At 40.3% G+C, this 15137-nt stretch overlaps 1 protein-coding gene across 3 annotated transcripts; it reads left to right on the forward strand.

Annotated features, from left to right (window-relative positions):
* The first annotated feature begins 469 nt into the window (after positions 1-469).
* Positions 470-8951, forward strand: patz1 (POZ/BTB and AT hook containing zinc finger 1). 3 transcript variants are annotated; one of them, XM_030134293.1, is made up of 6 exons: positions 470-2362; positions 2963-3026; positions 3151-3322; positions 4516-4674; positions 7098-7310; positions 7695-8951. In XM_030134293.1, exons 1-6 carry the CDS (start codon positions 1110-1112, stop codon positions 8174-8176), a joined length of 2343 nt encoding a protein of 780 aa, XP_029990153.1. In that variant the 5' UTR covers positions 470-1109; the 3' UTR covers positions 8177-8951. The 3 variants fall into 3 exon arrangements, with proteins under 3 accessions (XP_029990153.1, XP_029990154.1, XP_029990155.1); XM_030134294.1 differs by lacking the exon at positions 4516-4674 and having other exon boundaries at positions 471-2362; XM_030134295.1 differs by lacking the exons at positions 4516-4674; positions 7098-7310 and having other exon boundaries at positions 477-2362.
* Positions 8952-15137: the final 6186 nt, after the last annotated feature.

Here is a 15137-nt window from a genome sequence, read left to right on the forward strand (position 1 = left end):
AGGTAACAAAATCAAACAGGAGACTATACCCTACTAATAAAAAAAACTAAGACTATTTGCTACCCAACGTTAACTTGACAGAAGGACAAGGGGCATAATCTTGCTTTGCAGGTTTTGTACAAATCAAACACTTAAGTGCCATTTTATTATCCAGTACAGTGCATTATAATCTTAAAATGTTTGATTCCATGGGCTTCAGTGGTTACACTGAAAACTAATGGAGATAAAACAACTTGTTTGATATTTAAGAAAAAAAAATAGCAACTGAGTAGAATTAATAATTTTGACAAAGCAAGTTTTGTTTATTTCTATTTAAAAACACTTACAGAAAATGGAAATACTTCAAAACCAGGTACTATTCCAATATGTACATGCAGGAAAATACTCAGTGGTAATTCACGACAATGTGGGTGAAAGATTTAATATAAATGAAACAGCACTAAGGCCAGTATTGTCCATCTGTCTCCACACTGATATATATTTCTAATTAATATAAGTCCCCGTTCACACCAGTATTGAACAGAAGCGTCTGTCGTTTGTCAGTTAAATTTGGCGGCTGTTGAATCCTTCGCATCCCAGCCTTTGCCTGAGATAACTTTGTGTAGTATTCTGCTTTTGCGTGTGTTGTGAGTGGGTTTACAGTGTGCGCTCGTTAAGAGGAAAAAGGTTTTTCGGGTTTGTGGTTGGTTGGGGGAGGGGTTTTACGAACAGACCAGACAGGAAGAGACCTGCGTTCACATTTTGGCCATAAACACTCTGAAAGACCCCTGCGGTATTTGGCACTGCTCCCTTAAGTACCAACTGACACAAAACAAAGTAATTTCTACGTTACACAATTAGTATGCTACACAGAGAAACATTGTTTTAACAAAACAAGAACGACCCCCACCCCTGAAGAAACTAGGGTCAAAGTTCACAGGAAGCTGGGGGGCTGCCATTTTTCCCTGCTGCTACTGCTAACGTTTAACGTTAGATGCTAAAACGACGGGAGGAGCGCTTGGTTTTGGGTTTTGTAGCTAGCTGGTATCAACTGTTCGAAACAGTCACACGAAAACCGTCATTTCTCCGACCATTGTCGCACACAATCATTGTAATTGGATGAATTCGGCATGGAGAAAGTAGCGGAGCCGTCTTGGACTTCTTCGTACACCTACCAGGTGAGCAAGCACAGTGCGGAGATGCTACACAACCTCAACATTCAGAGGAAAGATGGAGGCAGGTTCTGCGATGTGATTCTACGCGTCGGCGAGGAGAGCTTCCCTGCCCACAAAGCCGTGTTGGCGGCTTGTAGTGAGTATTTCGAGTCGGTCTTCAGCCGTCAGTCGGATGGCGACGGCGACGCCAAAGAGCTGGAGATGCACACGATTAGCCCGAAAGTTTTTAAAGACATCTTGGACTTCGCCTACACCTCCAGGATCGTAGTGCGACTGGAGTGCTTCCCGGAGTTGATGACAGCTGCCAAGTTTCTGCTGATGCGGTCAGTCATTGAGATATGTCAGGAGGTGATCAAACAGTCCAACGTGCAGATCCTCGTACCCACTTCACGGGGAGGGGATGCCAGTCTCTTTCAGGCCACGACGGCCTCAGAGCTGGGGTTGTCGGTGGCTCAGCAGGATTTGGTGAACGGAACGGGAATGCTGGTGAACGGTCAGCCGTTTGCTAACAATGCACAGATGCATGTGGACGGGGCTGAAGCCGCCGCCGCCGCCGTGCTGCTGGAGGACGGGGGCGGTGAGTCGTCGGTGCCGATCTTACAGCCTGTGGAAGGTCTGTGCATTTCCCCATCGGCGGAAATGTCGGGGAACATGTTTCATCACGACACTGGCTCCCCTGCCTCGAAAAGAAGCAGGGGGAGACCAAAGAAAGCCGGAGTGGTGGAAGCCGTACTGTTTAACCACAGCACCCAGAAGGACAATGGGCTGTTTCCGTGCGGGACGTGCGGTAAAGCCTTCACGGAGGCTTCCCGTTTGAAGAACCACGAAGCGCAACACGGAGCCTCCATCGGCGGCGTCAACAACGTCGGTGACAGCCTGTCAGCTCCGGGCGGTAACGGCTTAACGGTCCACCGTCCGCCGGGTCTGGAAAACGGCGTACAGGTGCACGCAGGGCTGACGATGGATAACGGTCGCAAACGGGAGAGGACCAGGCGGCACGTCGGCTGTGATATTTGCGGCAAGGTTTTCCGCGACGTTTATCACCTGAACCGGCACAAGCTGTCACATTCCGGGGAGAAACCGTATGCGTGCCATGTGTGCGGTCTCCGGTTCAAACGCAAAGACAGGATGTCATACCATGTGCGGTCACACGACGGGTCAGTCGGGAAGCCATATGTGTGCCAAAGCTGTGGTAAAGGGTTTTCCAGGTGAGTGGACTTTCATTCACACTGTCAGGAAGGCTTATGTGGGGAAACAGTGCAATGGTTTTGCATAAATTCCAAGTTTGTGAGGTAAAAGTTGAATATAATACCCATGAAAGCCACTAAATTCAGGGATCAAGTGAAAACCATTAATCAGAAAGCAATACCACAGATCTTAATTGATCCAAATGAAGATATCTGCTTCGTTTAGCAAGTTTGTATTCTAATGTGAGGTCAAAAGGTTTTCGAATTAGGTTTTTTTTATAGCAAATTCCTATGTCCATTTTCTGCAAGCCTTATGTAAGTCTTATGACATTCATTTTAAAATCTAACAGGAAAGTGTTGCCACTGACAAAAGTATGAGACAACTATACAACTGTTAACAGAGTACCCAGTGATACAGTATGTGTAATTTGGTATCAAAAACAACACAACGCTCTGGACATTTTGCCAACTCACTGTCCCCACCTACTGCCCTGGAGGTAACAATGCATGAGGGATTACAAATTACTAATAAACATGAGAAGGTATTTGCCTGTAAATACACTAGATGCAAGAACAGATCACATGAGAATATATTAATTAAGCATTTTTTTTCCTCTTCAGACCAGACCACCTGAATGGACATATCAAACAGGTTCATACAACAGAGAGACCTCACAAGTGCCAGGTAAAATTACATTTAGGATCTATCTATACATCACTGAGATATTTCAAAACAAACATTCCTACTGATGATTTTAATGATATGCAACAATAAAAAGGGATGTGTTTTTTTTTTTTCTCTGTTTCAGATTTGTAATGCCTCTTTTGCTACAAGAGATCGCCTCCGGTCACACCTCGCATGCCATGAGGACAAAATCCCCTGCAAAGTCTGTGGCAAGTTCCTTCGGGCTGCCTACATGACGGACCACCTCAAGAAACATAGTGAAGGAACCCATAACTACTGTGGCATTTGTAACAAAGGTAATTGTCTAAAAAGCCTCAAAATGTTCCTCTGAAACAGCTCTGTCCAAGTCCACATGAATATTCAGGAGCTGCTGTTGTCAGCAATATTCAGTGGATGGAAACTTGTAATTTGATGGTGGGCTCTGCTCTGTTTTCAAAGAAAACAAGGGTCTTGCTGTTTTATGGGTGGTTCTTGCAGTTATTGCATTTCTTTGTCCAAACATTTGATATGTATAATCTAAAACTGTTGACCAACCTCAGCTGGCTTTGTGGAAGAAGCCATTCAGAATTTAAATTTTTTTTTTTTTTTCCAAGCCCAACCTTATTTTTTGTGTTTTTCAGCATTTCACCAAGTGTCTCATCCCTGCAATGCTGCATTTGTGCAGTGCTGTTCTCTGTCTGATCCCAGCCTCGGATGGCTGGAGTTCAATTGAAGTCAATTTTCAAGGTTTTACAAGTACACAGTGTTGTTAAAGTAGCAGCCACTTAAAATCATGCTTTTGTGGTAGCAAATATTGTTTCTTAAGCAGAGTCTTTCGAGTTGTGGAGTGCTGATTTTGCATTGACTTATGAAAAATCTCTCATACTTTACAATTCCAGGTGCCTTTACATGTAAGGTAAAGCAGTATTCATTTTGCAGTGACAAACGTATGGAAGACCTATTAACATGCAAAGCTATCATGATTATTTTATTTCCATGAAATCAGTTTTACAAAGCCTGTTTTTAAAATTGGAAACCCATAGATGAAATCCTATTAGATGTGCTGAAGTAGGGAAGATGACACTGGAATTTCTTCCTCAAAGGCATTTTGATGGCATTGCACTTCCTTAAAAATATTGCTTTCTGTGAGTCCTGACCCAACTGTTGTCATACTGATATATGAAAAATAGTACTTGAAAGCATTGTCGTTGACTTTGAATAGAACTAAGCTGTTTGCTCTAGACTGGAGTTTTGACTTCTGTCTAAGATGTTATGTTGCGTTTTCACCGCCGTAACTTAGGAAAAAAAAATCAAGGAGACAGAAATTGGCTTAATTTCTTTTGACATTTGTCTGTCTTCCAGAGTAATTCTGGTCTCATCAGGATTAATCTCATTTTCAGACCAAACAAGTTTGGACCTGCATAGCCTGTCTTTGTTTACAGGATGCCCCTCTCATAGCCAAGGCTTTGAGTGTGTCAAACAACTGCCTTTTTTGTTCTTCTGGTCCCAGGTTTCTCCACTGCCTCCTACCTTAAGGTGCATATAAAGACACACCACGGCTCTCCACTGCCCCCCTCTGCTACAATGCACACCTTCCCTGAGCCAAGGGGGGAGCAACAGATGCACAACGGCACCCCTTACCACATGGGACGCCAGTGCTCAGTGGAAGGCAAGCAGCCGTTCGCCCCATCCCAAACTTTCATGTTTCTGGCTTTCATTTGCTCCTCTGCTTTTTGGAGAAACATGCTGCTGCGTCTTTGTGTATGTTTAAAACACAAGCATACATCTGCCTCTGCTGTGCCAAGCTTTTCACTCAAACACTGACTTGTGTAATTTCATCCGCTGATTAGGTTTCTGTTATCTAACTGCTGGTGTCCTATATTTGAAGTCTGCGCTGTAGGTACCTCTTTGTGTTTGTCACTATAGGGAAAAGAAAAGGCGTTCAAAACATCACATGTGCATGATGAGTGGACTTTTTTGTAATTGGCCTCTAATCACTGTACCATTTCTATCTTTTACTAGAGTTTAAGTAGCAGGTGTTTGCTTTGCAAAGTGCAACAAAGAGTAATCTGATTCACTGACACATAGAAAAGTCTGATGGACAGGCAACTAGATAGATAGATAGACAGATAGATATGTTAGAATATATCATTACGAAGAAGTAGTGTGGTTCTGCAAAGATGCCTTGGACCACAAATTTCCAGATTTTTCCAGGAATACGCTTGTTTGTTAAGACCCCAGCAAATATCACATCATCATTTTGACAATTTTTTTCAGTGACAATGAAATAGAAAATTTACTATTCCTATTAAAATGGTGTGACATTGCAGTAGAAGTTTGTAGTTGACAGCGTTTATTCATAAACGTTTTGGAATTTGCGCTAAATCACATTTGCTTTGATTTTTGTATGTGTGTGTATGTCTAGCATGGCCATGGCAGCGTATGGTTAACAGTGTCTGTCTGTGCTTGGCTGGGTCATTCAGCAGTTGGTCAGCAATGCACAGTGATGCATGATTGTCATAATATGTGCTTCATTTACCGTGGATTCATTAAAACATGTGTGGGAGAACAAGTCAGTACCATAGAGACTGGAAACAACAAACACAATTCTTAAATATAATGGAAAAGTTTGTGTCCTCAGTTGTACTCATGTATGTCAAATAATTCAAGTTCCAGCTTCTAAATGTGTGGTTGTGCTGTTTGTAAATGAAATAACACAACAAACTATTCAATTTGATGGTATCATTTAAGTTAAGATTTCTGGAACATTTTGTAGTTTGTTTTACTACAACTTCTACAAGTGCAGTATTTGGTTGTGGTATTAGTTTTTATCTGGACAAGGAATGATATGACCATTTTAGTGTAGAAAATATCTATGTGGATATTTTACCTTTCACTAAAATGGCCATTTTCCCAGTTTGTTGAATGGGGAAAAAACAGTGATTTAGAGTTGATTTTTGCAGTTAGCTGGTGAAGTGTTAACAAGCTTATATGCAGCAAGTCAGCTTACAGGTAGCTGAAGTGAACTTAGAATGGTAAAACCAGCAGCATTTTAAGAGCAGTGTGCTATTCTGTTTACAGGCAGGTGTGCATTTAACATGCTATTGGTCAATAATGGCATGTGGATGGATTTTTGTGTGTCCTTCAGGTGTAATTTATTTGTTTTAATTGTGTGTTCATACCTTGCTTATTGCTGCCTGGTCTGCACATCATCTTTGACATTTAACATTACTGTAATTGTGAGAAGATTATTGGAATGATGTACTACAGAATATACAAAGTCCACAGTGATGCATGTTATTGTGGACTGTGGGATGTGTCTGTGCTTTGTTCAGGAAACTAGTTTGTTGTTGTCAGAGTGCAACTGAGCAAGGTTCAATAAACTGAAAAATATAATCAGAACATGTAATATATTTGTTGTAAACTACTTGGAATATTTGCCAAAATTCAGGCCCAAATGTTTCAGAAATCAGGACATCAGATATGTGAGCCACCAATCTAACAATATAATTTACCTTTGGAGGTGCTCATGACAGATGTGTTCTGTCATCATATTCACTGTAGTTTTATTTATTATACACAGTGTTGGCCTATCTCATAAGCTGACTTTACCTCCCAGGTGGGATTTTTAACATTAACAATGGCTCTATTTCATTTATGTGTCATTATACCATTCCAGTAAACCAGCATGCACAGCATCTGGCATGATGTTATTAAGGGTATCTGTATTTGAGAAGTCAAATGTCCGCTGTGATATCGGCCTGTACTCAAGTGGCACAGGATCTGTGTAATTTTGTCTAATAAAAGTAGCTTGATAGATTCGCAGTTGATAATTTTATGTGAGGTGGAAGGGAATTCACAAGTCACCCAGTTTGGGTGCTTTGTATTTGTTTGAAGGGAAGAAGATAAGAGATAATAGTTGATTCATCACTGCCACTCAAAACATTAATTCAGTTGAACTAGTAAACTCTGTGTATATACGTAGCATTTCAAACATTAGCAATGCAATGAAGGTAATTCTGTTTGTGTGGTTTCCACTGGCCTGTTGTCTGTCCCTCCCCCTTCCTTTCTCCCTGGCCGGGTGTCATGTAGACCTGTGCGCCAGTCGCCAGCTGCTTCTCACCTCGTCTGAGGCAGAGGGTCGCTTTCATGGGCTCTCTGGACACGCACTCCTTCCCCAGCCTGGCCCGCCAGTCCTGGGCTTGCAGCCTGAGTTGCTCATGGGGAAGCCAGGTGGGGCTCCATATTTCTGGGAGTGTCGCTCTGGCGGGGTGCCTGGCTTCCCCGTCCATGGGCCTGTTGCAGGTCAGTACAGTCCAGTCGGAGGGTGGGTGGGGTCATGGTGTTGACAAAGCTCAGTGGATGGATGAGCACAGCAGAATACTCAGTGGACACTGGGCAAATGGACTGGGTTATATTTTTGTATGGTTTCTGAAGGAATTTGGACATTTTTTTAAGATTTTATGTGTGTCATCATTTTGTCCTATTTGTGCTTGATAACACTTGAAATTTCAAAGTTAAGTCTTTGCAGGTGCTTGTTATCTACTGGATTAAAAATTTAATTATTTAATGTCATTGTAATGCTTTATTTGTCCTAATTTATTGTTCTGTGTCCTCTTCTTCCTCCCCTATTTTTCTCTGTCTCCCATATTCTCTTCCCCCTTCCTTTCCATGTCGTGTTCATCTCAGATGGGCAAGAAAACACTGGGAAATGTCCTCATCTAGAATCAGAGGAATCAGATCCTTCATTTGTGGAGTTGTCAAATGGAGATGAACTTAAGTCTCCACACAAACCTGAGGGGCCGGAGCTGGAGATGCCCACTTTAACACCCTGTAACGGTGCCTCTGCTGGAGCTTTGGGATCTACAGAGGGACCCAAAGCCAAAACGGACCCTGAGAAGAAGTTTACCTGCGGTATTTGCGGTCAGGCCTTCCGCACCAAGTCCTACCTCAACAAACACCAGCACAGAGTACACAAAGCTCAGAAGGCCCAGGGGCTTTCAGGGTCCAGCTTAAATGACCTGGCTCCGTCCCTGACCTCACCCTTTTCCCCTCAACAAAACATGTCTCTGCTTGAGTCCTTTGGCTTTCAGATAGTCCAGTCTGCTTTTGCCTCTTCACTGGTGGATGCTGAGGCAGGTCAAAGTGGAATTGACTTTGGAGGGAAGTGACATATTTACTAACTTTCTAGCATATCCTCCCACTCTTTGGACAAAGCCGGGTTGCCCACAGAAGATGTTCTGTATTTGGGAATAACTTTGCCTCAAGACTACTTTTCCGTTCCTTGTGTTGCTCACTGTTGGAGTATTTTTTTTTTTTTTTTTTCATTTTTGTCAGACTGCTATACAATTCCTTCTTTTTCTAGTATGAAAAGTGTGCGTTTGGTGTTGCATTTTTAGTTGAAAACAAAAGACATGAAGGCTTTATTTCCTCTATTTGATCCGTTCAGTTACACTAGACTGGCTTTTGTTTATTTTTTGCTTGTGTACTTTTATAGCATTGGCATATGTTTCGTTGATTAATTATTAACTGCATTTTCAAAATGAGTAATTACTTGTTGCCTATTCGCCCACTTTAACTGCTCTGAAGCTCTTGTTAAATTGACTGCTGGCCCTTATAACAGTTTTTATGCTTCATTTGTAGATGTCTTTACCTCAGAGCATTAAGAGGGCTGAATAATGTATTTATGCTGTTCTCAGCTTCTTTGAGAATGAATTTGTTTTCCCTTAAGCACTGGGATTTAGGCCGGGCTCAATTTTGATGATTTTACTCAGAATCTTTTTAACTGTGGGCAACTTACCCCATTCATAACAGGCCCATGGCATGTTTCATGACACATTATTGTATATGTAATTTTGTTATGACTTGATACAAAAAGATCAATTTGCAGGCCGATGAGAGGGACTGATGATTATCAAGGCAAGGACCTAAATGAATTATTATTGAGAGACACAAAACAGTTTAGAAGTACTTTTAATTCTTAGATTAATTAACCTTAAATCTGAAAGCATATTTGGCAACATACACTGTATATAAAGATGGACACCCCAATGACACGTCCTCCTGCTCTGTAAAAATTAAGCCAAACTTGTGTCTTGTGAAATGTTTTTAAGCCAGAGTCTGTGCAGTAGAGATGTGGGAATGTGACATTACTTTTGGCTTGGCTACCTAATCGGTTTCCATTCATTGGGCTGACAGGTCCTGTACTGTAATTGGTCACTACAGCTGTCAATTTTCTGTTGTTTTAATATCAGATAACTTGTTACAAAGTGATCAGAAAGATGATATGACCGCAAATTAGTCTAATAAAATGTACTCCAGAGATCCACAATCACCTTTGATAGGTTAATTGGATGTGTACTACCAACCACAGGAAGAATTATGCCGTGTTTTCACTGCATGGTACCGGCTCGACTCGGCTCAGCCTTTTTGTGTTTCCATTACGAAAAAGCACCTGGAATCTGGTACCTGGTACTAGTTTTTTGGTATCACCGCCGCCGGGGTTCCAAGTGATACTAAACCATGACATATAACACTGCAGACCACTGATTGGTCAGACAGTTTTCTCTGTGACCCGCTGTTTTACAAAAACATGCGGAAGTGGACAGTAAATATAGCGGTACATTAATCCACATGGTAACAGCCCAAAACTACACCATGGTCGGTCGAGGACATTCAGTCTTTGGTGGCTGATGTAAAAATTCAGACGAGACAACACGCAACGAGTGAGTTTTCAGCAACTCTCTGAGCAGATGACATGGAAATAATGTGCCGCATCGCTATGACGACCAGGTACTGTAAAGTCTGTAGTATCCTGTAATGGAAACGGTCTCCAGGAATACCGAGTCAAGCCGAGCCGAGTCGAGTCAAGCTGGTTCCATGTAGTGGAAACGTGGCATTAGAGAGAGTTTGACTTCACTTTTGAGGATCTGTCACTTTGGACACTTTTATATGCAGTGTATGTTCTGCACTATAAAAACCTTACAAAAAAATGTACTTTAGTTAAAATGTCAGCTACCTCATAGAAGAAAACAACACAGTAGTGCTTTGTCAGTTAAACATGGTTAGTTGTCTTTGTAAGATCATTAGATTTTAAAGCTGAGAACATACTTAGCCTGTATGAAACCCCAAAGTGAATTTTACTGTCTCTCTGTTGTATCCTGCTTACAGATTGTGACGTGTGGTTTTTCATCGTTTCAGGACTGTTCGTCTCTATACTCACAGAAACATGGATGCAGTTCTGCCTTGTTTTCTGAAAGAATGCGCTCTATATGAAGACAGGTACTGTTTGCATCCTATTGGAAAATCAAGTATTTATATTAAAAGGTGTAGAAATGAGGAAAGGAAAGCCATTTGTTATTGTGATCTCTACTGTGTACAGGAATACTTTTTAAAATGGAATTTTCCTGGGAGTACATTTTAACCTGTTTAAAAGTAAAACTAGTCTTGAAACATGCCTTGAGATTGTTAACGAATGAGCTTTGCGTATCCCGTTACAGTGACAATATTTCCAATGTTGTTTGCTAGCCAGTGAGGTATTCAATCAGTTGTGTACATTAAACAGGGACCAAGGTCAGGTATATTTTCAGTATATATTTTGAGAAATGTAGATTTATATTTTATTAACTTATTCATGCCCTCGGTTTTGTGTATAACTTTTTAATTGTCAAAAAAGGCTTGTGATTTTGCTCATTTTTGATAAGTTTTCACTCTAAATTATGTTAAATAGAGATGGATGTTTGTTATGTGTGTTGTCTATAACATCTAGGGTTTAGAAAAGGACCCTGTGCTCAGACTCCTTGTTGAAAGTGTTAAACTCATTAACCAGCCGCTGGACCGACCAAACACGCTGCAACTGCTGCAGACTCAGAAAAAAAGAAACTCTTTCATTTTCCTCCTTCATGTCCGCCACCTGCACTTTCTGTACTGTTCATGCCCTCCTGTCTGATTTGCTTTTGCTTCATGTAGATGATATGTCTTGTGTTTGCACTAATGGTCACTTGGTTAATTCACAAGCTATTGCTCTGGGTATCAAAAAGTCCAGAACTAGACTTGCATCTAATTAAGATATCCCTGTGATGTCATCAGATCAAGTTAAAATGAATTGCGTCCTCAAATCAGTACGCGCCGAGTGTCATTCTTCCTCACTCTGTTTAATTTCAGACATTTCTTTTTGTCGTCTGCCATCCACTCTAATCATGCATCTTGAATTGTATGACAGGATGATATTGATTCAGAGACAAAAGATCGATTCAGTGTGAGTCAAGTTTAATTCAGTTTTAGTTCGAGGAATGAAAGACCGATTAACAATCCTGACATACTTCGTGTCACTTTGTATATCCTCAAACACAGTAAATTTAAGGAGTGACCCTCCCCCCAGTTGGCTTCACACTTCAGCGTTTAACGTGATGCAAGTCAGACTCGGCAGCAAAGGGGCCTGTGGTTCGTGCAGTGACGGCTCTGTAAAAATAGAGTGTATTCATGTGTTTAATAGGCCATCTGTGAGTTTGTCTCTGTATTTGATTTTTCTGTTGAATTATTATTTGTGTGTAATTCAGTCTGTTAAATTCAGTACATTCCTATATTATTTATGTTTATATTGTGATTGTAACAAGTGTATATAACATTCATATACACATTCTATAAATATAAATATATATATATATATCTTTGAACCAACCGATATGATCAATGTGTGTCAATGGTGGTCCTGTACATATATAGATTTTTTTTTTCTTGTCTGTTATGTAGAGGGATATTAAGTTATGGCCATTTTATGAAAGTGTAAACTGCATGCACAGAGTGAATCTCTGTCCTGGCATGCAAAATGAGCTGGGGACTGAATGTCGATCACTGGTTGGTGGCAGTAGTGTCACTGTTGCTGTCGTTCTGCTCTGGTAGCCGTCGCACTGCCAGCTGCATGTCTTTGACCAATTTTTTTTTTTTTTTTTTAATTTTCCTGTTTTCATCCACTCTGCACTACTATTTACTCCTAAGAGGTAATAAGGGTTGTGTTTTAATTCTCTTCTTTGGAGACAAGTGGAGTATGCTGTAAGGATATAATGTACCTTTTTTTTTCAGTGCTTTTCTTACATAATGCCATGCTGTTCAGTCCACTGGGGATGTATGATTTATTTCACTGTGTTGGTACTCAAAGTGTAAAACTCAAGTGTTTTCAAGGATTATTTAGGCCTAAATGTTTTCAGTTCTGCTTTTGGTCTGTTGCAAAGTGCCTTCCAAATACTGATTGTGCACAGCAGTGGATTAAAAACGTTCCTCTTTTCTAAAAGGTTAAGAATTGTACAGAGTGACTTGCATTGACACTTTTGTATAAAAACACACACGGAAAATGTACAATATGTTAACGGTATTTTATCATCATATTCAACAAGATTGCTCTTAAAACATGTGAGCTACATGTTTTGTTATAACGTCTTTGGACATATTTCAATATAAGCATACTTTTCTATAGATATTTGTTTTTGTACTCTGTTATTGAGCCTCATCTCTCTTGTTGGTACAGAGGTGAGCATGGAATAAATTGCAATTGAAAAGCAACCCTTCACTTTTCATTTCTGCTTGATATTAAGACAAACAACCCATATGTTTGTTTAAATCCTGAAGTATTTTCCTGGAGCCTGTCACATCACACCCACCACAACATTCACACCATAGGGAAATGTCATATTTACTTAACAATATGATTCAGAAACTAGAAGCACTCGGAGAGCGCAGACCTCCACCAAGGGTGATCAGTGGCCCCCCCTGTGGGCCCCCCCACCCCCGATCACCACCAAAATTTAATCATTTCTTCCTTATCCCATTTCCAACAAACCCTGAAAATTTCATCAAAATCTGTCCATAACTTTTTGAGTTATGTTGCACACTAATGATCAGTGCCCCCCCCCCCCCCCCCCCGTGGGCCCCCCCCCCCCCCCGATCACCACCAAAATTTAATCATTTCTTCCTTATCCCATTTCCAACAAACCCTGAAAATTTCATCCAAATCTGTCCATAACTTTTTGAGTTATGTTGCACACTAATGATCAGTGCCCCCCCCATGGGCCCCCCCACCCCCGATCACCACCAAAATTTAATCATTTCTTCCTTATCCCATTTCCAACAAACCCTGAAAATTTCATCAAAATCTGTCCATAACTTTTTGAGTTATGTTGCACACTAATGATCAGTGGCCCCCCCGTGGGCCCCCCCACCCCCGATCACCACCAAAATTTAATCATTTCTTCCTTATCCCATTTCCAACAAACCCTGAAAATTTCATCCAAATCTGTCCATAACTTTTTGAGTTATGTTGCACACTAACGGACAGACAAACAGACAGACAAACAAACAAACCCTGGCAAAAACATAATCTCCTTGGCAGAGGTAATTATTCATGGACTTGTTTTCATCCTTTTTATTTTATTGTTCGTAATGGGAGTCTGTGCAGCCAGTAGTAAGCCTGCACCACCTGTTCTGTAGGTTACAGAATTAACAATAATCTCTAATATCCTTTTTATCCTTATATTAACTTTTTCTTCAATCTTCCAAAGTACTCTTTAAGAGCATTCAAATGCATTCATTGAATCTGTAAAGTCAAGTTAGACCTATTAAACAACTATACTTCAACATGTTTCAGCACTGTATCTTCATCAGGAAGTCAAATAGAGCAAATATAACGACAAAGCATTAGAAGAGCAGCCTTGGAATAGTTTCCTGAATGCATACATGTTATAATCTAAAGAGCACCTCAACAAAACATGTTTTTGAGTTCATGAGTTCTTCCAACATTTTTTGCTAACTGTACTCATGTTGGTCTTAAAATTACAGGAACTAAAATTATGGGGAAAAATTGCCTGAATTTGAAAATGCACACCTTCCTTGTGCAGTTCTCTCATTTCAATCCAAATCAAAAGACTAAATACAAGTGGTGCCAGGCACAACAAACCCCACTCCTTGCACATATTTAGGCCATTCTAAGTAAATGGGAAGAATTTAAAAATTCATAGAAAATTTGAGCTTTGACCTACTTTTCCCAAAATGTAATGAGATCCATTCTGGGTCACTGGCAGTCTATGAAGTCAATTTGGTATGAATTCAACCAATAGTGTTGCTGCTACAGACATTTGAAATTTCGCCCATTATAAGTAAATTGGGGAACTTTTTTTTTTTAAATTCATAAATAATTTAAACTTTGACCTACTTTTCCCAAAATGTAATGAGATCTGTTGTTGGTCACTGGCAATCTATAAACCAAATTTGGTATGAATTCAACCAATAGTTTTGTTGTTAGAGTGTTAACAAATAAACAAACAAACCAAACCAAAAACAGTACCCCTTGCCTCCCCTTTGGGGGGGCTGGGTAATAACTATATTGTTTATCGCTGACCAGGAAAAGTGAAGTCACAGCAGAGTCATGTCCAAGTCACATCTGACAGAATCTGATCAGACTAAGTAGTTATTACAGCTGTTAATCATATATTTAATCCCTATGATTTTCTAAAGCCTGAAAACTCTGGCAGGGAGTAGATACAGAAGTCTCATGTCCTTTGAGAACACTGGAAGTACAATATGCTGAAAAGGAATTACGGAATTTTTGCTCAGTGACACTAAAAAAAAAGACTATAAAGCACTGCAGCTTTAACCCTCAAAGACCTAAGCAGCCCCCAGTGACCAACAATATCTACTGATCTAAAATGCACTGATCTACACTTCTGAATCATTAATCCTATCAATACAATTAACCAATTATGGTAAGATGCAGTTTCTCAGCTTTTCTGCAGCATCACATACAACTCATTTGGACACTCAGCAGCTTTGGAGTGAACATGGAAACTGTCATCTTCTGCAATACTGAGTCACTAATAAAATCCACAGTTTAACAAATGACAATGGCTGAAGGTGCTGGTTTTTATGTTCAGTTAATGATATATTTTGCTGAAAAAGCCACTTTTACATCAGTTTTCTGTGATCTAATATCAAAGCCTTTAAATTTACTAACTGGTCAATAACTTAAATACAGAAAAGTATTTACTTTTCACGGAAAAGTGTAGAGGATGAAATAATAAATGCTTACATATTTCTCAGGAAAGGTTAGATGTGGAGAGGAATCGCCGTGAATAAAATTGTAGG

Source organism: Sphaeramia orbicularis, chromosome 5, assembly GCF_902148855.1.
Source record: "Sphaeramia orbicularis chromosome 5, fSphaOr1.1, whole genome shotgun sequence".
Taxonomy (NCBI): domain Eukaryota; kingdom Metazoa; phylum Chordata; class Actinopteri; order Kurtiformes; family Apogonidae; genus Sphaeramia; species Sphaeramia orbicularis.